The following is a 25,560-nucleotide window of genomic DNA, read 5'->3' as shown; positions in this document are numbered from 1 at the left end:
TTGGAGTAGACAAAAATGTATTACTATCATTGAATGAGACACCCGTAAGGTTTCACATGGAACAGCCTTTCAGTTACAAGAGGCAAAAAATCCTAAGCCATTTTTACAATGGTACTCAGTACCATCAGTATTCTTCTAGTTCACAAAAATAACAAAAACACAGGGGAAGAAAAGTAGTTGACTCAAGAAGTTCCTGTCTGTATACTCTTTTGGCTCCCCATAACCGTATTTTCTGAAAACGCTCTGAAAATTTCTTTGAAAGTGTCCCAGCTCTTATTTTTAATTTTAATACATGAATTTCTAAAGGTTCAGTATTTCAACATTTCAACCAGCTTTTTATTTGGGAGAAGGCAATTTGCAAGCCTTGGATACAATTTTCTGTGCGTTTTTTTTTGTGGTTTGTTTGTTTGTTTGCTAGGGTTTTTTTCCCCTGCACCCAGATACCGTCACATGTCTGACTACATCCCGACCAACAGATCTCTCCAATACATTCAAGCCAGAACATGGAGCGCACAAACAAAACAAACAAAAACTGAAGAGCCAACATACAGCTAAAGATCTAACTGTGTCTCAAGGGAGGTTCTATAAGGAGTGTTGAGACAGTAATGTAGCTAAGAGGAGAAGCAAAAGTTACATGACATACAATGAGCTTCCTTGTTTAAGACTTCAAGTGAATCTAATCGCTCCTGAAAAGAATTGCATCAGCTCTGACAATTAAATATGTCAGAATAAAAGACAGCAGGTACCTTCTCAACTCCCTACAAAATCTTGACAGCAATGGATTTTCTAGTAAAGCAAATGAAAGCACTTGTGAAGGACAGAGTACAGCTCTATATATAGCACGGACCACAGACAGACTAAGAAAGTGACAGTTTTAAGACTCAGCTTAACAGGGTGCTGGGCCATATCATTTAAACTATATTTTTACCTGGGAAGGTTGGACTAGATGATCCTTGAGGTCCCTTCCAACCTGGTATTCTATGATTCTATCAAAGTCAAGAGCTGTACTGACAACCCCCTTCTCTAGTTCCAGATCTCAGATCTCTCTAAGCCATTTTCTTAACTACACAGACCAAACTTAACAGATCTTCAAATGCAAGCTGGCAAACAGAAGAGGACCAGACAACCAGGGCTACTTAGAGTCTAATATGAAATTAAGTACTTCACTTGAAAGATAATCATAATGGGCCTATCACTTACCTCCTGTAAAATCTTCTGTGCATCTTCTTGTGTTTCAAAAGTAATGAAGCCATACCTAAACAAAAATTAAAGCAGCTAAGCCTGCAGCATATGTAAATACGAACTTCAGACTTTATTACTTGAGATATAGTACACTTGACATTAAAAGGTAAACTAGTGGGGGGGGAAATCGATCATAAAAATAAAGATTGCAGTAACAACCATAATTTTAATTTAAAATCCTTGTATAGTCTTCTTAGTAATATATTTAAAGTACTATGTTACTGTCTCTATACAGTAAATGAGTAGCCCATGCAGAAAGCTACTCAAAACTCTGTATTGTCCTTGTTACTCAGCACATGTCTAATTCCTTCATTTCTATTAAAACAGAGATTTTTGATCTGAAGCTCTTGCTCATTATGGGTGCCCAAGATGAGACACTTGGGACATTATTTTTTATTATACTGTACTTCATAGCACAGCTCACCTACTTCAGCAACGACTGTGAATGCCGCACACTTCCACAAGCACTATCCACTGTATTAAATTGAGTTCTCAGAAAAAGTACCAATGCAGAGATAGTGTTTATCTGTGAATTATTCTTGTCATTCTTGACATGACTAGCATTAAACAAAGAGCTCTGCAGTGATCAAGGATGAAGTATTCTCATACTTTGTGACACAGCATGACTTTCACCATGCCTCTTTAACTGCTGCAACAAATCAAACAGGCTTTCCACACAGAACTCCTGCTGTACCACAACACCTCAATTCATTCCCAGAGAAATCTAGGCTGCTGAATGCAGCACTGCCTGTGCAAAAGCACATATCTGATCTTACAAAGTCTGTACCACAACACATACATACAAAACAATTTTTTTTTTCCAAAATTAACTTCAACTTTCTGAATTTCAAAACTTTTTTGAAATGTTTTAGTAGTTTTGTATGCATAATTTGTTAGGTTCATGGCTCATTTCTCAGGGTCAGATTTCAGAAGATATCAAGAAAGCCTCTGTCATTCCAGTCAAGAGCGCAAATTTTGCAATAAAACATTTCTTTATGAGCATTTCCATGCTTATTTGAGTACAGAGTTCCAGTAAGTCACTGATCAGCTATATTTTTAAATCTGTAGGCTTTTTATGTAGAGCCTTCTTTAAATAAAGTTGGAAACATTTCAAAGAATCAGAAACTATTTTCCTAGCTTGGGACCTTACCTTCACAGACTTCTCATCTGGGCAATAAACTAACAGACATAACCAATCACACCAACTTCTAAGTTTCTTAAATCACTTGCCATCAAGAAGCAATGAAGCCCATGCTTGGGTTTCAACAGAAATCCCAACACCATTGAAAGTAATTATTTTCCAACATATTTACTGAGACATACGTTGGCAATCACAACTGCATAGTAATTGAATATTCTTGGGTTATTGTACTACATGGACACGTATACTGCAAGTCTCATGTATTTCTGGCAATTTAGTAAAAGAGAAGGGGCTTGGTGATGGACCTGGGACCAGGACAAAGTCCAACATGCCATGCAGGTGTATACTCTTGGCTAAGGTCTGCAGCTCAGTGTGTAATTTGATGATATATGTTAAGTGCTAACAGCATTAAAATTACGACACTGCAGGCTTACTGCTCAGAAGACAGCTTCTGAGCAACATGAACTTTACAAGTACAAGTTCTCATGCACATTCCTTTCTGTTTCAGCTCTCTTTCCATCCTTCTGTGGCAGTACAGTTCCTCACCTTATTTCCTTCACCATCCTTCAGGTTCTAGCAATAACTGTACTACCCAGTCTTAATCTTTTTTCAGATTTGCTCTTTAGCATTTCTCTTATTGTTGACTTCCACCCTTAGTCCCCTTTTCTGCAACCATGAGTCATTGTCAGTTTTGTCCCCTATGTTCTCATTCTAAAAAGCTTCATACAAAGTCTCAGTTATTGCCATGCACTCCAGCGCAATCAGGTGTATCTCACCTCTTCCTCCATTCCTAGGTTCCTTTCCACATTGGCTTTCAGTAGTAGAAATACATACGTTTAATAACTAAATTACCTTTTTAGGATTATCTACTTAAATTATTATTGTCATAAAAAAACCTGAAAGGACTATTGATTTTGTCTTAGTTGCACACAGCTCTGTCTTATAACAGCATGACTATAGTGTTTTACACTTATGCAAATTAAAGACATTTATATGTAGATGTTAAAGGACAAGAGCAGATTTTTGCATACACGGAATAACTGGGAACACCAATGGCATAAAATCAATAATATTCCAAACTGTAGAAATCAAATTTACTAGACAATCAGCTTTCTGTTATACTTTCAATTCCCACAACACACTTATTCTACTATACCAACCCCTTTGAAACTCCAGCTCTGTCATTTACTATCTTCACTTCTTTCACACTGCCAAACTGAGTAAAAAACTTCCTCAGATCATTTTCATTAGTCTAGTACAGTAAATCAAAAAGGGAAGAAAAAAAAAAGTTGGTTTGCATAGTTATTCAGTGAACATTTACCATCAGACTTTTCAGGGATATACTTTAGATACAGTTTGCTACAAACTAATTATAAGCTTGGATAGAAAGAGAGAAAAGAACGAGCATGTATGCACCTTGCAGCTTCTGTTTAGTTACTACATTTTCATCTTGAGCAATAATGCTAGAAAGCCACCAAAACATTAAAACTCCTCTTTTAGTGGATTTATGTAACAACTGTCCTTTTACAGGTAAGACCATTGAAACAGGTTTACGAGATCTGAATTTTAGTTTCTGTAAATTGCATACTAGAGCGCTGTTTATGATGTGAAACATCACTGCAATGTTTTCAAACTTCAAAAGAGCAGAGTAGGTATGCTTCCATAAAGGGTATGCGTAGGTCACATATGAAAAAAATTCCCACTAAACCACAGTGATTTAATGGTCAAATCCATCTAATACACCAAGATTCCTCTTTCTAAAGTATATTTAATAAGACTCTGCAAGTATGTATAGGCACACTGTAGGAACTTTTAACAGAGAATGGTCTAAATTCACTTGGAAAAACTGTTCACTTCTGAGCATGCATTTAGTAAGACAAGTTCCTATTGTAAAGGCACACCTAAGCTACGTGAACACTCGTCTACCTTCTGTGACTCAGTTCTCTTTTACAATGTAAGCATATATCAAATATGGTGCCTTAAACACCATCTTTCAGATTTTAGAGTTGTTCTACATGTTCCTTAGTTAATATTATACCTAATGCTAGAAGTATGCTAATATACACAGATCTCTACATGCTTCAAACAATTTCCATATTCATCTACATTTTGTTATTTTAAGGAGGTATATCAGAAGTACTATTTCACCTCCAAGTGAATGACTTTCATTGGTTTTAACTATATGTATTCAATTTAGTAAATCCTCTCCTGCATATCAAAGGCTTATCTGCCTCATCCAAGTCTGAGAAGCAAAAAGAACTTAAAAATAAACAAACCCTAATTTAAACAACCCTCATAACTCCAAAGAATACAAGGTTAATGCTCTGAGTAATTCTACCCTCAAGACACATTTTACGAAGAGTAGTAATGCAGCTTGCTTGCTACAGCCTCTGGGTCCAGAGAGCAAGGATGGTAGAAGACTGCTTTATGTCCCTTACTAGTCCAAGTATTCAGGCATTAAAACATTAGAAAATACTCAGCCTCTCTGAAAGTGTGATGAGTAACAACAGATACAAGTGCACTGAACAGGCATGAAACACTTCAATGGTTTACTAAAGCTCAGTAATCACACCCTCTCCTTGGAAGCTGCCTGCATCTGTTCTTGAGACACTACCCACCATGAACAGGTTAAAATCCTGGAGTCCAGAACCACTCTCAAATAGATGGTCACACTTTGCACCTAATTAGAAGCACGAGAGCCCGTGTACATAGGAAAACAGATTTATCAACAACCGATAGCTTATATAAAACAATTCTACAGCATGCGCTAAAGTACTTGCACGTTCTTGAACAACATGTATCAAGTACTAAAGACTCTTTTCCCTTAAAATTTTCTCTGATGAATACCAAAAGGTATCTGCTTAGAAACGAAAGGTCTATGGATGTAATTCCCCGTTTCTTTGAAGCTCCGTATGTTACACATAGCTCAATTGCTTCACAAAGCTGAGAAAAAGAACCTATGACAAAATAGTTGAAGGCTAAAATATACCAAAAAACAACCAAAGAGCCCAGAAGATTTATCAGTGCTGAAAGTGTCATTCAGTCTCAAGGACATGAGGGATGGCTACACAAACTATAAACTTGGAAAGCCAAAGGTTTCTCTGCAGAGCTGTATATTTAAGAGGAATAAGGAGGAAACAGTTCCAGGATTCAGTGAAATTAGCAAGTACCTGGATGAACACAGTATCTAGAAGCTTACCAGCAACACATTCAGGACTTGCCTTTTCCTGCTCATGGCAGGACAAAGGCACTTGTCAGTTTCTTCAGAAAGGATAAAGTTAAACCTTCACCTATGTCAAAGATACACGGCATACAACACAGAAGAAAGAGCTCTTCAGACCAAGATGAAAGTGTACCCAACTGTAACATCTTACTGAATTGTTTCTCTAGATTTAAAGAGGTTAGATGCTTCCTCTTACAAAGAGGAATTACTGCTATAGTCACAGACCAAATGGAAGTGTCTGGCAAAATTAAAAGGGCTTGCTGGAAAGCAAGTAATTTTTTGTTGAAAAGTGTCTTAGTTTTTCACAATAATAAATAAATAGCTTTTTTACCCCCCCCCCCAGTTGACTTGAATAAGACCTTTGGGCTTATGGCTTTTCACCCTAAGATTCCCAATAGAAAACAATCCAAGACGGACATATATCCTATGATTTAAACAGAAATTTAAGACTCTATTTGGTATCAAGAGTCATAGTCAATAGAAGAGTAGCTAAAATGTCTACAGAGGCTTCGTGCCTTCTATTTCCTCTCCCAATGAAATCCATCTTCTTTATGCTTACAGATAAAGACATTTAATCCCTCTGTTGTCAAGATTAAAATTCATAACAGACTGAGATATTGGCAATTGAACGAAGTCAAGAGAGCCTTCAAAATGAACAATAAATGACAATTAACAAGAGTATTGATACGTTATACAGAAAAGCATTTTAACCTTTCAGATTGCAGTTAAAGAGCAGAGTGAGACAGGTCTTTTTACAGCTCTAGTAATTTGTCTACTATTAATGCAAAAAACTACTGTGCCTCTTTGCTGAAGACCAAACATACCGAAAACCTTGTACAACATGTCTGGAATTATGAATGGCTCTATTTGAATTATGTCAGCCAAATGAGCCAGAAGATCCTGGAATTTCTTGTATTTATTATGCAAAATAGTCTGAGTGAATCATTATTCTTCCTCCTCTTCATCCCAGTCAGTGCTCAAAAGGTCCTCAGCCTAGGAGGACTAAGGCAGAAGAGACAGTCTTGGAGGGAACAAAGAAACAGCTAAGGAAGCCAAGAATGTTTTGCAGAAGTCAATGACTTAACTCATTATCTAAAGTGGTAAGAAAGAAAAAGTGAGAGTAGCTGGTATAAAGGTCTGGTGCATATCTTGTCACACATGTTGAAAGTGACTGAACAATGTAAGAATGGCTCAATATTCACTACTATTTGAGGTTTTTAGGGCATATGCAAAGGCACAAGCATTTTAAGAATTAAGATCAGGACTGCCAATTGCCCAGAGAAGCTTCAGTATTTTTCTTGAAACAAACACTCGCTTTTAAGACAATTACTATGTTGAGGAATACATGCACTGTAGCTCCTTTTTTGTATGAACCAGAAGAAAAGTGCAAGAAGAACTGAAGCTACTGACATTTGCTGTTTGCAATCTATAACATTGTGTTTACAGTTTATTAAATTACATTGTGTTATAGATAATACATTGTGTTATAGATAATAAAAAGCTTCTATGTACTTTTCTACCACAAGCTCTGCTGATGACAAAAGCCATCTTCTTTGAAGACAGAAAATTCCGAAGAACCAATACGTCAAAAGCTTCTAACAGCTATGTGTACATAGTGAACTTGGTAGTACAGTTATATAAATTAAGCCTAAAGCTTTATTCTCTACTGTTGACTTTAACATTATAGTGAAGAGCACTTACCACCTAAAAACACACATACACGTGATTATGTCTCACATTTTTTTCCTATTTATTTTTATGGGGTTCTAAATTATCATTTAGTAGTAAAATTAGGAAAAAATACCTTAAAATCAATTCCTCCTACAAAGATGCGATTTGGAGTAACTGTTCCAAACCTTGGAGCACTGGTCAGATTATTTAATGGCACTGGTGACATAGTGTTAGGACACGAAGATAAAGATTCTGTTTGCATCTGATTCGTGGTCTGCTGATTGAAAGAAAATATTTTCAGTATCTTACATGTTATAAGCTATTAAACAAAAAAATTCTCAACAGAAAACACGGAATTTTTTCAGAGGCACAGCAAATGCTGAACAACTGAACGTTAACCACGCTTTAATTCTGAATCCAGCTCAGCAAAGTATTTAAACGTAAGCTTAGTTTTAAGCAATTCAGTAACTTAGTGAATACACTATGGTCTGAAGTTTGACTTTTATTTTAACACCTTTCTGAATTAGGCACTTAGGGCCTAATCCTCCAATCTGAGTTTTTCTACTTGCACAGCACCCTGCTGTATTAATCCCAAACTATAAATTCTATTTCAGAGATTATTATACCTCCTGGAAGCCCCTTAGTTTAAGCCTATCTAGAAAGGACCTTTTCAACTCAACCTGCACTCTCACATACATCTACAAAACTCTCTGCAACAGCTTCTGCTTGATCTTCCAAGTGCCAAGCACCCATAATGCCACCACATAAAATCAAGCTCATTACAACAGATGAGAGCAGCACTTGGAAGACTAGTCTTTTAATTCAACAATCTCCTGGCTTACAATCACAGTACACAGTGATCTGAACAGAAATTCTCTCCGCAGAAGAACCACCAGATTGCTCTTGCCCCAGTAAAGGAAAGGAACACAATATAGTGGGAACTTCATGGAAACTATTTAGTGAAGTCTGCCTTATGTTTTAACTTTCACCATGCTTATACCCGTGAATTGTGAAACAACACAGGCTTGCATTTCATTGGAAGCCCTTTTCAGAACAAACTAATACTGCCTTACATAGCCAACCCTAACGGTGAGATGACAGCTGTAAAGCAGCCACATAGTACTGCCACTAATTTCTCTAATATGAATTGCAGTAGAGGCTTCAAGACCATTTTTGCTGTGGTCCCTCCCACTCCACCCCACCACTAAAGTTTACTAAAACCAATCCTGGCCTATAGTGCTCTGACAGTACCACAAGGACCCCGAAGTAAAAGACAAGAAGCCGCCACAGGCTGCTGCTAACAAGGCTAATAGTAAGCAGAATAGTAAAAACTAGAAGCAGGAATGTAGGCGTTTCAGCCTCCAACCTTTGTTTTGAAAGTATTTCAAGGGAAATATGTTTTTTCTTACTATTATGTGACCCTTAAAGTTTGTAGTGAGGACCAAAAAACCACATGCAAGTATATTTTAGAAATAAAAAGCTGCTGCATCCAGTACAAAGTTCTTTTGCTTCTTGTGGTACACATTCCAGGATTAAAAAAAAAACCAACTTATCTTATCCCTCCTATTACTTATCCCTCCTACTGGGAACACTACCCTTGAGTAGAGCCTAACCAGAAAAAAAACCCACCCACTTGCTGGCAAGGAACAATCATATCACTACAGTCCCAAAGACTTTAAGAGGAATGTTTCTTCCTGAAAACAACTTTTGAAGGACAATGAAACAGGTCACTTTCTTCACCCCTCACACCAAATACGATATTCTACTTGTATAATCATCTGGCAATTGTGTATGGCACTGAAATATCCAAATTTAACTATGAAGTAACAACTAACAGTTGACAGTAGCACCAAAACATATTCCTTACCTCAAAGATCTCAAATTTCATTTTCTCCATACAAGTTTTAAGAGCTGTCTTATTAAAAACCAAAACAAACCCCAAACCTCAAATGGAAGAAATGAGGAATTAAACTCATAACTTGTGAACTCCCAATACAGTAAATCCCAATGAATTTTAAAATGTTAAAATACGCATTCTGATAGCTATCTCGAACATAATTTCCTCTCTTTAATACTAATATAGCAGTAAAACAGTATTAAAAAAAAAGTGTGCTAACAGCACGTCACTAGCCTAATGTGTTTCTACAGATTTTTAACCTAACTTTTTTATTACAAACAGTATGTTTACGTATATTCATCAGTATTTTTACAGGCTCTTCAGTGTGTTTGACAACTGCTTTTTACCAGATTTGATTAATCTTAATTTTGACGTTGAACACAGCCATAGTTGGTCAGGCAAGGTAACAGCACAAAGGCCTGTTGATTAATCCCGCCGTACTCCCTGAACAATCCCTTTTTTACAGCCCGTATCCTATAGCGTCAGAAATCAGGCACCCATCTCTCCCAGGGACCATGTACCCCGTACGCCCGAGGCACGGGGACCAGTTTACCGGAACGTGAAGCCACCTCAGAGCAAATGGCGGCATCGCGCGGGCAGGACCACAATCGCCGCCGACAGCGAGGGCGCTTTGGCGGGAAGGCCGCGCGCCCACCCCCCGCCGCCGCTCCCCGCCCTCTCGCCAGAGCGGCTCCCCGGCCCCCGGGGAGGCGGCCTCGTCGCCCCGCCAGGCTCCTCACCGCGCCGTTGGGCTCCATCTCGCCGCCGCCGCCTCAGCACGTTACCGGCACGCGTCGCGCCCCTCGGTTCCGCCTCGCGCCCGGCCAACGAGCGCCAGCAGAGACGCCTGCAAGGGGCGGGCGAAGACCGGGCAGGGTCGACACTGAGGGGGGAAAGCGGGCTCCCCGGCACCCCTCAGCCCTCCTTTACTCGGGGAAATCACCCCCTTTGCAAGTTTCACGCGTTCTCCCTGGCACGCCGGGGGTCTCGCGTCCCCTTACGGGATCCCTGCGGCGAGCGAGCGGGCGGCCGCGGGTGTCTCTCCCGCCGCCCCTTCCCCGGCACCTGCTTGCTCTGTCACTCACCGCCCGCCCCGCCTCAGAGCCAGTACAGTCCCCTGAGCCCCGGCCACTTCCCGCCTGCGGAGCCCGTCTCCTCACCCCGCGGGTACTGTGTCCGCACACGAATAGCACCCGGGGCGGGCGTCCTGCCTGCTGCGGGTGGCAGCTCTGAGGAGGTTGCCACTACGACCCCTAGGAACGGCGCTGTGAAGCACTTGGGCAGCCAAACCTCCCTCCAGACCTGTTCACACTGCCTAAGGAGACAGGTGACAAACCCCAGTTGGGTTTTTATCCCCTCAACCAGCGCGTAAAACGGGGAGGAAAATACGGTCATGCATTTCACCTGTCCTCTGGCCTCAATGGGGGAAACACAAAATGCCCAGTGAGGCTGTTCCCTGGGTCTGACTCACCCGACGATACTTGATGGAGGCAAACCCGTAGTTTAGACTTTACAACCATCAGCATGAAAAAGTGAAAGTCCTTACTTCAACTCAAAGAGACTTCCCAAGGTTCCCAAAGAGATTCTCTAGACAGGCTGCCTTGAAAGTGGCTGTGCAACAGTAGGCCTGGGGTGACCTTAGAGATGTAATTTGGGGTCTGCTAGCAGAGATGACTAAAAAATAACATTCACCTTCACGATCACTCCTCAACATATTCCAACTCTTTTTTTCAGCCCTTACCAAACTGGAGGAGAAGCACCAATAGTAACGCTTGTGTCAGGTGTACTTCTGTGGGCGTTTAATGAACCACATTAAAACCTCTTCCCTCTGTTCCGTAATTTCGTCCTGTTTGCAATTGCAGATTGCCCTGAAAACAGCTCTGCTGCTACACAGGTCTGGAAAAAAAGTGTGATTCAAATGTCAAGCTCATAATCAATGTAGTTACAGGGTACAGCCTGACAAAAATCCTTGGTTTGATGACGGCACAAGCTGGAATGCAGACAAATGCACAAGAACCACCCCAGTGGGAAAGTTACTTCTTAAAGTGATCAAACATTCACAGGCTAAGTCACAGCAGCCCAACTCTGAGATACAATGTCAGGAGAACTGTAGGGTCAATTTGTCGTTGGCTACTCACCTGTTTTACTTTTTTGCATGCTTTAAAATAAAAACTTCAAGGAAGATTATCTTGATAACGTCTACAGTGGAATATGTTTTAGTTGAACTCAAATCTTTGTGTCTTGCTTAAGTTTGCTTTATGCAAATTATACCAATCCAACCTAAAGCCAACAGCACTTCCCATATAAATTACACCATTTAACTCACACTAAGCGTAGGCAGGGCATGGACCTGCAGTCCTTACAGGACCCTACACTGCTCCTTATTTTTCTGGTGCTGCTTCAACATCTACCAGCTTCTGCAAAATTGTTGTTGCCAAAGGGAATAAAAAAACCCAGACCCTAAAAGAGAGTTTCTAATAATTCTGTGCCTGTAATATATAACAATACAATGCTTAACTCTTAGCAGTGATGTTTTTAGCTGTCTGAGAAAACTGTATAAAAGTAAAGGCAATTTTAGTAGTGCTGATGAGATTTTTTTTTAGAAATAGTTATTTTGCAAGATTACAGAACTCTGCTGAATTGCATTCATTGACTTTTATGAATATTTATCAGACAGCAACAAAGCTTATCCTTAGAACAGCACTACGTTTTAATGATGTGAAAGGCAGAATAGGCCAAGCCTTTCATGTGCTTCATATCTTGATTTGGGGACTTGAAAGTCAGAACAGCTGAAAGAATACAAACATTCAGAGACATGAAAGTGTATTTTACAGTTTTAATTGTTGGATCTTCTGCATTAAACCTCCTCCTCAAGTTAAAAAACCTAAATCTGGGACATTTACATTTAGAATAAGGCAATTATGTCAAAAATAGGACTTTCGCAAATAGAAAGATTCAGCTATTTTTTTATTCTGGTAATTTAAAAACTGAAAACCTGAAAATCCAACACATTTATAAATTTTACAAGATTACTAGCAGAGCTGGCAAAAAATGTTGCCATGCAGACAGGGTTTAAATATTACAACAGAAGTTGCTGGGCTGCCCTAGCACTGTGTGGCTGCTTCATTAAGAGAAGAGTATCCTGGCTGAGGGAGTCACTCTCAAAGGAAGTCGGGAGTGCCTGTTTTTCCTGACTCCGCATGTCAGCAATATACACAGCATGAAATGATCTCTCCTTCTGTTCCGCAAATCAAAAGGCAGTGCTGGACAAAGACAAGAGTCTGACTGTGCTGGCTCCTGTAGGCTCTTGCCTTTTGTCCTTTTTTATAACATCAAAGAAAGTCAGAGGTTAAGTGAGGAAAGATGAATTGAAAAAAGCAAAAGAGAAAAATGTGGAGAAAAAATTATTTGGGAGGAGAAAGGAAGAAAAGAATCCTCCAGGCACAAAAAGACAAGATTGATTTTATGAGTAATACATGGGCCTGGCAACAGACTGCTATTTCATTGATTCCCTGACCTTGGAAAAGACATGCTACCTTTTTGCTTCTGTTACTTATCTGTAGATAATAATACTAGCTTTCCTACCAGCAATGGAAATATGAGCATTAATATATTGTTGTCAGACAGAGAGAGGCAGACTGTATCTGATGAAAGATTACTTACTTCAGGCTTGCAATTTCATACAAATGTCTCTCAGGATGTTACTAAGAGATTGACTTCTGTCTCTGTTGCATAGACTACAACTGTATTAAAAAAAAAATTGTAATTTATGAAGATGTACATAGTGATTTCTCTTATGAACTTGTGAATGGATTCTCTACACCTTGAGCCTTAACCAGAACAATTAAGAGCTCTTCTGTGTTAAAGGACTTTGAGGAAATGTATTGGGTTGGCATGGCAAGGTTTGGGTAGCATGGGGGCTACAGGGGTGGCTTCTGTCAGAAGCTGCTAGAAGCTTGTCCTATGTCCGATACAGCCAATGCCAGCCAGCTTCAAGATGGACCTGCCCCTGGCCAAGGCTGAGCCCCTCAGTGATGGTGGTAGCACCTCTGTGATAATGTATTTAATAAAGGGAGAAAAGTTACCACAGAGGAGCAATTGCAGCCAGAGTGGAGTGAGAATATGCGAGGGAAACAACTCTGCAGGCACCGAGGTCAGTGAAGGAGGAGGGGGAGGAGGTGCTGCAGGCACTGGAGCAGTGATTCCCCTGCAGCCTGTGATGAAGACCATGGTGAGGCAGGTGGAGGTTAACGGTGGGGCAGATGTCCACCTGCACCCCATGGAGGACCCCACACCAGAGCAGGTGGATGCCCAAAGGAGGCTGTGACCCCACAGGAAGACCATGCAGGAGCAGGCTCCTGGCAGGACCAGTGAACCCATGGTGATAGAGGAGCCGAGGCTGGAGCAGGTTTGCTGGCAGGACTTGTGACCCTGCGAGGGACCCGCGCTGGAGCAGTCAGCTCCTGAAGGACTGCAGCCCACAGAAGGGACCTGCGCTGGAGCAGTTCATGAAGAATTGCAGCCCATGGGAAGGACTCGGGTTGGAGAAGTTCATGGAGGAGTGTCTCCTGTAGGAGGTACCCCACGCTGGAACAGTGTGAGGGGTCACCCTGTGCCACTTGGGCAGAGGAGGCAGAGAAATCAAGAGTAAAGTTAAGCCTGGAAAGAAGAGAGGGGTGGGGGAAGGTGTTTTTAAGACTTGGTTTTATTTCTCATTTTCCTACTCTGATTTGCCTGGTAATAAACTAATTTTCCCCAAGTATGGGCTATTTTGCCTGTGACTAATTGCTGAGTGATCTCCCTGTCCTTATCTCAACCCATGAGCCTTTATTATATTTTCTCTCCCCTGTCCAGCTGAGGAGGGGAAGTGACAGAGCAACTTTGGTGGGCACCTGGCATCCAGCCAGAGTCAACCCATCACAGGAGACTTTCTGAGAGAGTTAACAGTGCTTAGAAGCTATTATGGTGGTCACCTAAGGAGTGCCACTGAGTAAAAAACTATGGTCAGTGCCATGTGAAAAATTCAGAAGGAAATGACTCATTTCTGGGAAGTTTTCCATTTATTCAAATGAGTGTATTTCTTTGATATGACATTTCCATCTTTACAGGCCCTTTTCCCACACCATTCCCATTCTGGGGTTAGTTAGGCATTTCTCCCTTCCAGATGAGCCATGACTCCTCACTCCATCCCAATTTCCACCATTCTCTCTGCCCTTTGTCTCTACCTCCTAATTTGTTTCTGGTTGCCCTAATAATACTCTCTTCCTCTTGTCTGTGTCTCCCTTTCCTCTTCATAATGGCTGCATGGATATCCACTATCCCTTTAACCCCTGCAATCGTCACAGGGTAGGTAGTGGGGGACTCTGGCAGGGTATTGGGTTTTCAGGGTACTGCAGGACTCTAGAATAGTATTGGGAGGGTTCTCAGAGGTACTGGGGGCCACTGGGAGAGTATATGGGGGCTTTAGGGGGTACTAGGTTCACTGAGGAGGTAATGGGTAGCTCAGGGGTCTATTAGGAGCACTGCAGGGTATTGGGGAGCTCTGCTGGACTCTGGGGGGTTCTGAGGGCTGGCCACTGGGGTGGGTGAGGGGGGTTTGCACAGTTTCCTATGGCCCCATCAAGCTGAGGTGCTCTACTCCTATCAGAGTTGCACATTTGCTTCCTGTTTCATATTTTCCCTACCTTCAGCAATGGATGAACAGATGAACAGGAGACTTGGGAGGGTACCCTGGGCTACTCTCCCAGCACTACTTTCCCAGGGTGGTAGGTTGTTACTACGTAATGAAAGCATCCTCATCCAGTCCATCCTTGCAGTATATCAACATTATTATGGACGATTTCTAGCTTGAAATGTAGCAGGGCAATGAGTGATTTCTTTCAAATTTGAAGACATAATTAGATTTTATAGCTTAGTTTAAAATTACCTTATTTTCCAACAGTAATGGTCAGCATGACATAGGTTATTGGAACTAAGTCACTAGGTAAGACTGGCTCGCTTTCTGTCTGAGTTCAGAGTTTAGAGTAGATATGCTTTATTTATAAACGCATTTGTGTGCATTTTATTTTACATGTCCTCAAGGGGGAAGAACTTACTGGAAACTGCTTCATAAAAGTTCCATTGCTGATGGAAGTTGTCAGAACTAAAATATGAAAGATACTGTTAAAAGTGACAGATCTGGAAAAGTACTTAAAAATGTATTAGCATCTGAGTAAAATTGTAAAGCTTGTCGGTACTTTAATAAATGTCCCTAGCAAATGGAAGAATTATATTCCAACGCTTTGTTAAATCTGATAATGTGGTTATTAATAGGAAATACTAAATAGGTCTAGTAAGAAATCTGATTCCTTTATGTATTATAAAACCATAGTCCTCCAACAAAACACCATAGATACGTGTCACATGGAAATATTAATAGATCTCCAGTTAGGTGAGTGAAGAGAAAATTATCAGACACCTCCTTTACTCTAACGTAGTGTGACAGCCTTGATTGGCTTTTCCTCATTTTTTCCCTACTGTGTTTCCTTTAGTCAAACAAAAATGTAATGCTTATCTGGAGTTTGATAAATTTTAGGGTTTTAATATTCCTTTGCAGTTGTCACAATATTACATTTTACATGTTTCACTTAACTGAATATAAAATTCTGCAGACAGAAATTAAGGAATAGAAAAGACTATAAACAATTGACATGTATTATGAAACACAGGTGGGAAAAAAATACTTGCAAGAAAGATAAAGTAACAGGCTTTGGTTGCTCTGGAAATGTAAAGCTACAGGGATATAAGTGCAGTTTAGTAATGCCTGTATGCTGCCATGATGTTAAAGCATTCTTGTAAGCTAAACAGGTTCTTCCTTTCCTATTTCATTTGACTGCCACCCAAGAAAATGGCTCTGGATTCTAATCTCACCTTTTACAACTTGATTCTTCAAATGTCATTGTAAGTTTAGGTATCAATTCCAAATGAAAAAAAAAGAAGTAAAGAAGACACTCATTGTAGATAGGATGTTACTAATCTGTTCCACATGCTTGGGGAAATTTTTAAGAGTCATGTTTTATTTTTCTTTGTTGTGTTTTAGATTCAGAGGTCCAATAGGCCAGGAGCTTTTCTCTCTATTGACTTGAGTGATTTGACATAGAATGGCACACAGACACACAGTAAAAGAGCAAAGCCATTTTATTGTTGCCCATTACAATTTTTTTGTCTCTTTTTTTGTGCATGTGGTAATTTACTCCAAACATGCAACTTTTCAGATTTAGATAAGACACCTGCTTCTATTTTAGCAGGGCCCTCATGTATGGGGGAATACTTGCATATATCCCTGCACATTTCTGCTGCTTTTGTTCTACTATCTGCTATTCAAAACTTCTACATGTAAAAGTGAAAAAGTATAACATATAATTGCTGTTGCTTAGAAACACTATTTTGAATGGTTGACCACGGCAGTAAAATAATCAACCTTTACTTCATTTTGTCTTGTTCTTTCCCACTCTGTACTGCATAGAACTGTATGGAATGGAATACATACCAACCCACCATCTGCCTTTCTCCTGTGAATGAAGAGCTTCTGTAGCTGCAGCCTCAACCGGCATCAATTCAGGATGAAGATATCAAACATATCAAGAAGTGTTGTCTTTTCCAGTGATTTCCTTCCTGCTTCACATAAGTTAAGTACCTAATAGGAGTCAAAAGAGAACTGAAATGGGATGAAGGCAGCTGAGTACAGGAAGAAAAGTTTATGCTTGGTTTGATTTACTTTCCATGTCAGTTGATTGAAATGAATATGGAATTTAATGGTGAACAGGAGAATTGCAATTGTAAAATACCAGTTGCAGAGACGAAAGTAGTATGTTTTACAGCCTCAGACTTTGATATTATTTTCTAAATTCTTGGTTTCTGGTATTTATTAATCAACTTCAGAGAAATAAGCCTGGCAAACCTTAATGGGCTACACTTCATCATAATCTACTTGTATAGTGAAGTAGAGTATTTTATCTGGACATCTCAAATAACTACACAAAGATGGCCCTGTCCTCTGAAAATTTCTATTATTTTAAAAAAATCATTAGTTATGTAGGAAGAACAAGAACTCAAAACACTGATTTTTAAAAAGGATTGCAAATCTTTCCCTACTTCACACTAAATTTGAGTTGTTTTTATGTAACACGAAAAGCTTTTCCATATTAATGTTTTATTTAGAATCAAGCTTTATAAGACCACTTATCTTGCCTGTGTGAGTGATTAGGAGATTTTTTTTGTTGTTTCTTTTTTATTTATCTAAATTTGGAATTCACTCCTCTTCGGCATTTTGTAGAATACAATCTCAGAGCATTTGTGAGCTTGAAATGGTTTTTACCTTTTGCCTTCCATTCAAATCAAGGGTTTCTAAGTATTTGGACCAATAGGTAATTTAAATTCAATTTGTTTTATTTGTAGTGGCTCATAGGAAGTAATTCAGTGTAAATTTTGGCCCACAGTATGGACCCAGGGATTTACAAAACGAGAGACAACATTCTTCCTTTCCTTTTCCCTATCCTCCCCAAAATCACAAACCTTTGAGAAGTGCTGTGTTCAAGTACAGCTCACTAAGCCTCATTGTGTATAAAATCTGCTCATAAAAACACTTCTTGGCATCTTTGGACATCACACTTGCAGAGTATATATGACACAAGTCCTGCTGTCTTTCGACAGCAGCATAGCCTGAAGAGTTAATATACTTCAGTTTTTAATCTCCCCAAATCTTGCTATAGAGTCTGACTGTACATTTGAGATTAGGTGAAGAGAGGGCAACTGGTTAGAATTAGAGGATTCTTCCAAACCACAGTGTAAACGACTGTCTTTTTAAGTTTGCCTAACACAGGTATAATTTTCCCCTTTTCTTGTGGATTTGTCTGTAAATCTCTGCATTTGGGAGTAAAATTCCCCTGGCCTTTTATTTGCAGAATGCTTCACTTTTGCTAATCCTGCTGTAAGCTACCGTGGGAGTTAGTATAGGCTATGAATTTTAACTACCAGTTTATTTAACCCCACTCAGAAAAGATAAACAGTGATTTACCATGCTTTCAATTTATGCATGTTAATACTCCCACAGTGGCAAATTTCAGGAAAATTAGCTTACATACATTAGTTATTAGCCTTTCTTTTCCACGTCCTTAGAATATCTTCTAACCTGACATTAAGGAATAAGAAATTTTGCAATAAAAAATTCAATATACTTCATCCCTGATGGAAAGTGTTTTGAATCATCTTAAAATCCTGTTCAATTAACACCAGAGGAATTTAAGTTATTTTCAGGATTAAATTTTAATCATAATCATGTGGCGCATTTTTTTTTTCTTTGAGACTACTTCTTCTAATGAATCAAGAAAGATGGGCCAAATTTGCATGCATGAGGAACAACCACACAGAAATGTTTTTAGCAAGTTTTCAAATTCTCCTATCTAGCTACATGTAAGCTTGTATTTTGAAGTGGCATCAAGGACTAGGCCAAAGTCTGCCTATAAGTTTACTCCAGTATAAAAAGGATAGGCTTTACAGGGTACCTGTTCTCTGCTTGCATCTACTACCACTTTAAGCCAGTGTAGAATATTGCTGGTAAACACTGCCTTGACTTTTTTTCATAGGAAACCAGCTTGCTTTGAAATGAGGCAGATGCGGATGTAGATCTTTACAATTTTTCCTTGAGTAGGCACTCAGGCACAGGCAATCTAAATTAGCAACGTACTTCTAACAGTGACGTACTTTGGGTGCATCTGGTTTAGCATTTTTGTTTGGATCAAGGCTGCAATTTTGAAGCAAATCTCCTGATCATCCTAACGCATCCACTTGGTTTACATCACAGAGCAGCTTCTGTGTGTGCAAACTGAGTTTCTCTCAGCTGAAACTGAAAGAGACCTTGTGCCACAGGAGTGCCACTACTGTACTCTACTGTGCAGCTATTCATGGGACTGGACTAGAGCTTTTCCCAAGTAACCCCCCCACCAAAATGCCTATGTCAGGCTCTTGGCACCGCTGGTCTCCCTCTGCAGATCATCCTATTACGTTATTTGATACTTTTCCTCACAACCTCATTGCCAGGAGCCCTCTGAAAGAATTCAAATGAGTATTCTTTTGTATTCATGCTTGGGCTAGTGCATATCCCCTCAGAGGTCCAGGCTGCACATGATTAACTTGTTTATGACCAAACCTAGTTGAGCAATCTTTCAGAGACCGCATACTAAGAAGAAGGTTGTATGTCTAATTAACAGGCAGAAGAATAGCATAAATTCCATGCTTGGTATACTGACCAAACTTCCTCTAAAGTCTTTAACTGCAAAGTAGACATGAATATGGCTACTGCTGACATTGCTAGCAATTTTCTTCTGAGGTGGCAAGATTAGAGACCATAACAATAGCTTTTTAATTGAGATATTACAACAATGCTTTCTATCCTCAGTAAGAAGAATTCCTGACTAACAGGTCTCACTTATTAGTAATGCTGCTTCCCCAGCAGCTGCACAGTTCATGGTAATCCAAATGTTCCCCAAAAACTGCATGTAAGTGCATGGGAATCATGCTGCCACAGATATTTCTAATACTGAATATATCCATTGAGCCAGCAAGGATGTGAAAGGCTGTGACATAGTACGCTGGCTTGAAATTGTACCTGTTGATAGGTAATTACCAAAGAAAGGGAGAAATGGCATACACCTATTGGATCACACTGTTCATAGCAGTTAACAAGTAAGTTCACATAGCCTGAGGGGTAGCAACAACTACAATTGGATTTTTATCCATGCGTCACAGCCAAAGAAACACTGAAAGTAATGATCAGAGGAGTTAAAAAGAGCTCTGTGAAAAAGACAGTCATTGGTAAATGTTCTCATTAAGTGTAATTACCACTTACCTTAAACAAGAGCCATTATTATTAAGTATCATTAGACTTGAATACAAATTCATCTTTAAGACTCCTCCAAATCCTCAAGACAATTTCTGTTGTAATGTATGCAACATGCCTTCTCTTCCCTCTCCCAAACTTAAGCAACTAGCAACTAAACATGGGGAACTTGAGAAAGCTTCACTAGCAGCACAAATTAATAAACTCTATGTTTTGCCTAGGTTGTAGCAACATTTCTGGGATTATCTGTGCTGTCCATTCAAAACCTTATTTTCAATTACTTGTTAACTACACAAACTTCAATCACTTTGGCAAAAAATTTGAAGATGGATGTATGACTCATGTTGTGATTCTTTTTTTATGTAAGGGAAATGGATTCTTGTCAAACATCTACCCTTGAAAATCAGAATAGGAAAAAAAATGGTTTTTAATTGTTTACAAAAACAGACACATGACATTTTACCATTCTCCCTTAGAAAAATTCCAATGTCACCTTCTTTTACGACTGATGCTAAACTTGGTAGAAGAGTCACCTCCTTATCAGGGATGTGCTCTTTCCTGTCTACAAAATTTGGTTCAAATGTTGCTACCTGCTATGCCTCCAAAAAATTTATTTAGAGATAAACCTGTATCTCAGGTTTTACTCCCTTGTTCATGCCAGGCATTACCTAACCCTGGCTCCATTCAGTCTTCTCTGCAGCTGTGGAGCTGTTGTGCTGTATCATGGTCGAAGTCAGCCAGCACAGCCATGAGCAACAATGTTCTCCCTCCTGCTTGCAGTGACCCACCATTACACCCAGACTGGGCTTGAAGAAAACTATGTCGGTCAAACGCACAGTGGTAAGAGCTGAGCCTGCAGAAGACTGAGCAAATGGGTAAAGCAAGTCCATAGCAAGAGCAATGAAAGAAGTACCCCCAACGGTGGCAAAAAATGCCACAACCATTCTGGCAAGGGTGTCCAGTAGCCCTCCCAGGTCTCCTGTGCAGAGCGGTCCACTGCAGCTGGTGAGCAAAAGATGGTAGCAGCAACCAGGAGGATCTAGGTAGGGGAAGGAGGGAGAAGAAGAGACACTGAGTGCCAGAACACCTTGCTAAAGCTCGGACGACAAGGAGGTGGGATGGCGGCAAAATGTCATGTCTGGAGGAAGGTGAGAAGAACTGGGGCAGGGCTCACGGTGAGGAAAAAAGTCTCATTTGCAGGGATTATCCCATGCAGTGACAGGAGCCGCAGTCCTATAGCATTTTACATGATTGCAACGTTTGCATCAGAGGATATTAAAGTGCACTGGGACTGCTCACCCTAATTCTGGTATTTGGTAACTTTTGGGTGGCTCTTTGCAGTGCTAATGACCTTTTCATGGGCACTGATCTCCATGTAGAAATCAATACATTCCACTCCAAGGGCTTGGGCCTGTGTCTACATAGTAAGCAGCATCTGTAAAATAGGTTTAAATATGACTTAATAGAGGTCCTGATTTTACCCTTTCTCCTACTTAACTGGTGTATCTATTTGGGCAAATAATACTGCTAAAATAAAGGATTATTCCTTGGAGCTAAGACTTGGCAGGAATCTTCCAGCACCGCAGTACTCTAGTTATTAAAAACACTTGATTAGCCTGAAAGTACTATCAGAGAGTGAAAAGAATTCATCAGTGACTTCAGCTGGAACATTATTAAGATAGAGGCATATCACAAAAGTACTTCTCGCTAAGTTGGCGAAGACACAATATTTACACTACCTAGAAAATAAAATAAGATGTATATATTTATATAGTGAGGCTTTTTCAACAAAGTAGGAGACAAGACAAGAATTAACAAAAAAAAATTTAGGAGGCATTGAATCAAATAGTGTAAATATTTTTTTTTAAATTAACAAAAATTGAAAACATACACAGTATATTTTAAATTAAAAAATATGACCTTTTGACTACATTTGCTTTATACTGACTCGAATTTGCTTTTTTTTTTTTTTTTCCAAAGCCTAAAAACTTAATAATAATTCTGTAGGCAAAATATGACTTGGGGTTGTCTTCCAAAACCTGAGCGAAGCTTAGCCACAAGTACATCTTCGTATAAACAAATTATATCATTAATATGTTTTTTTGGTTTATAAGATCATATTTAGCATATAACAGCACAAACAGATGCAATAACCACTAAAGCTTAAAAAAAAAAGAACTCACTACTTCAAGAATTACCTAGCAATACATTTTTGCATCAATAGCTTTGCAGAAGCCTCATCAATTCTAAAATTAATTATGATTTGCTGTCATTGTGAATGCATACTTGAAGAAATTACAACTTGTTCCTCATTGCTCTTTCCAAGTCTTGCAAATTAGATGTTCCCAACACAGGAAAAGATGTCAGTTTTCACAGTTCATCAGCCATGGTCAATTGGTACAGGAGCACCACTTTCAGCTCCCAGCAGAACACTTAAGAGCTTCCCTAAATGCACTACCTAGGTGGACACCTCTGGCTTATGTAAACTATACTCCAGCACAGCTCCAAGATGACACTTTTCAGCTGTTAAGATACAAAATACACCAACTAAGAAACAATTGTGTGCCTTGAGGACAGAGTAAGTCGAGTGTACAAAAAATCCACATTAAAATAGACACTTGCAGGCACTTGCTGACTCATGTGTTCAGGCAAATACAAATAGATTTGTTTTTATCTATCATCTTGCCTTTCTCAGCTTGAGTGAATTCCTTGACTGTACTTGAAAATCTGTCTCTTATCTCAAATAACTGTAGACGACACTGCAGTGGCTTTGTACAGTGGGCAGCATCAGATCATCTTAAAACTGAATATGGAAACCTGTTAAATACACTTATGACCAAGCAATCTTGATTATTTTTCCTTTCTATGCAAGCATTTTTAGTGTAAAGCTTCTTTTTGTTAACTCTCTTTTTTTAACTTCATATTAAAAAGTATCAATTTCACTTTTCCTCCATAATTCATAGAATCATTAGGTTGGCACAGACATCTAAGATCATCAAGTCCAACCATTGACCTAATACCACCATGCTCACTAAACCATGTCTACCAGTGCCACATCTACATGTTTTTGAACACCTCCAGGGATGGTGACTTCATCACTTCCCTAGGCAGCCTGTTCTAATATTTGACCACTCTTCCAGTAATTAATTTTTTCCTAATGTCCAATCTAAACCTCCCCTGACGCAACTTGAGGCTATTTCCTCTTGTCCTATCACTAGCTACTTGGGAGAAGAGGCAAACACCCACCTCACTAAACCTCCTTTCAGGTAGAAAGGTTCTTCACATTTACAAACAGAAGCAGATAGATACAGATGCCTCAGAAGCATCTAGAGATACATCATTTGAAATATAGTACTAAAAAATAGTCAGCCTTTTATTCTTTTCTGGAGAAAAGTTTAACTAAATTCTCGTGGAGTTCTAAAACCTCTGCATCTTGTGGATTTGTTTTGTGCTCCCTGTAGGCTTGATGTTTATGAAACTTAAAATCTGCAGGTTCCCTATAGACTCTTTTCAGCTAAACCTTCAGATAGCAAAGGTTGTAATTTAAAGTGAGAATTACATGATTTTAAACTGTTGATCTCAGAAGACAAATGCATTTGACAACAAGTATCTCTCCAATTTGAAATGTGTGAGACATATCCTAGAAAGGATAAAGTTGTTTAACATGTTATATGCATCTGTATGTGTATGTTTGTGCAACATGCTACAGTTAGTTTCTGGTTGATGCAGCAGATTCCAGCTATGAGACTACTTTGCTGCTCCCAAAGAATTAAACCAGTGATCAAACTTCATATGATTTCATAAAATATAAGAAAAAGCTGCACCATATTTCTACATGAAGTAATAATTCCCTCTAAACATGCTTCATGGTAATTAGCTTTTACATTGTCTTTAAATTAGTCTTCTTAGGTCACTCTGTGTGACAGTATGTGATACCTAACCATAAGCTTTTATTAGGGTTTTTTTTTTCCTCTCTTTGTTGCAATGACTTGGTATCATGTTCTCTCTCTTGTACAATGCAGGCTGGGCTTGAGTCCTCCGCTCCCTTATCAGTCTTTTCTCTGCAGTATTTTTTAAGACAAATGTTTCTTCAATGTGAATATTTTGCATCTTCTTTTAGGTTTACTTCTTTTGTGGCCCTTTTCACTAAAAAAAAAATCCAACCAAAACAACTGTTGTGTATCCATATGATGACATAGTTTTACATTAAATTTAGATGGATGCTCATGGAAAAAAGTTCAATGGTATTTAAATCTGTCCCTCAAGTAGCATTTCTTTGTGTTGAACATGATAAATGCCACAGTAACCTTGACAGATGTTCTGTTTTTTTTTAATGTGGAATTACAAATACTATATATATAAAAATTTAACATCCTTTAAGTGGTGATTATGGCCTGTAGCTAGGCATTTGTTAGTACTTAACGACTGGGTGGGGTAAGGATCTTACCTCTTACTCTTTCCTGCTTAATCATTGACTGATAACAGGTGCCCAACACACTCACTAGGAAACTACTTTAGAAACCACAGAGAAAATTTTCCACTGAGTCTTACTGCCATTAAAGCAGATAGCTGCAATTTTGAACACCCTTACATCTCGAGTGACTATCAGCTTCTGAGCCCTACCCCTCCTATTTTCCACCTTTCTGTATAATCTCTTTCTCAACAGTTTTTCCTGCTCTCCTCTCTCCTATGCTGTTACCCTTGTTGCACTGCCCTTTACTCCGTCTCTCCCGAGGCCGCCATGTAGATGGTCTCATTAGCACCAAACAGCACCTGAAGAATCGCGAAGGACTGCACCGCGCTCGCCCTTCCTGGCTGACCGCGGCTCCGGGCCTGGCTGCCGTAGATAACTTTTCCCGGGCGGCTTCTCCCCTCTGAGGCACCGCACCCGGACCGCGCCGTACTCGGTGCCGGGTCCGCCGCAGGAACCGGTCGCGCCACCAGGGGGCGGTGTTGGCCCTGCAACGGCGGGCGCCGAGCGCCGGCGGCCCTGAAGAGCTGGGGGCCGTGAGGGGCGCGGCGGGCGCGGGTCCCTGCCCCGCGTCGGTGACGGGAGCGAGCTGAGGGGAGAAGGCAGTGAAGTCGCAGCCTCGCATGAACTGCCTTGTTTTGGGCTCATTTTCAAGCGATGGAGGGTCCCAACGTGAGTCTTTGCCGTCTCTTGCGAGCCCCACTCCCTCACGCCCACACCCGCTCTGCTGGCCCGCCCTCAGCAACCGGGCCCTGAGCGCGGCGCTCCCCTTCACGCCCCCAGCCCTGCGGCGGGCGGTGGCAGTGCTCCCTCACTAACCGCCGACCTGGCGACGTTCCTGTCTCTCCCTGGCCGCGGTCCTGACGGACTGTCTCCGCACCAACGCTGCAGCTACGCGGACCCCGGGTTTGAAGGCGAGTTAGCCCAAATTCCCTGTCCTCACACACCGTTTTTACCCTGATATGGACACAGCCCAAACCTTCCTAACATACGCGGCTGCCCTGGCATACACAGACACACGCTCCCCACGGACGAGATG

At 40.2% G+C, this 25,560-nt stretch overlaps 1 protein-coding gene across 1 annotated transcript in view; it reads right to left on the bottom strand.

Moving 5' to 3' along the window:
• BOLL (boule RNA binding protein) overlaps positions 1 to 9,932 on the bottom strand; it is a 33,577-nt gene extending 23,645 nt beyond the window's left edge. Inside the window, exons 1-4 of the mRNA XM_086465978.1 lie at positions 9,915 to 9,932; positions 7,411 to 7,554; positions 3,544 to 3,635; positions 1,201 to 1,255 (exon numbers count right to left, since the gene is read on the bottom strand). Coding sequence (XP_086322104.1) covers positions 1,201 to 1,255; positions 3,544 to 3,635; positions 7,411 to 7,554; positions 9,915 to 9,932 — 309 coding nt within the window. The remainder of the gene's footprint in view (positions 1 to 1,200; positions 1,256 to 3,543; positions 3,636 to 7,410; positions 7,555 to 9,914) is intronic.
• Positions 9,933 to 25,560: the final 15,628 nt, after the last annotated feature.

The sequence above is a fragment of the Leptosomus discolor genome, chromosome 5 (assembly GCF_034619465.1).
Source record: "Leptosomus discolor isolate bLepDis1 chromosome 5, bLepDis1.hap2, whole genome shotgun sequence".
NCBI lineage: Eukaryota > Metazoa > Chordata > Aves > Leptosomiformes > Leptosomidae > Leptosomus > Leptosomus discolor.
Note: the sequence above shows the minus strand (reverse complement) of the source record. Positions and strands in the feature narration are given on the sequence as shown.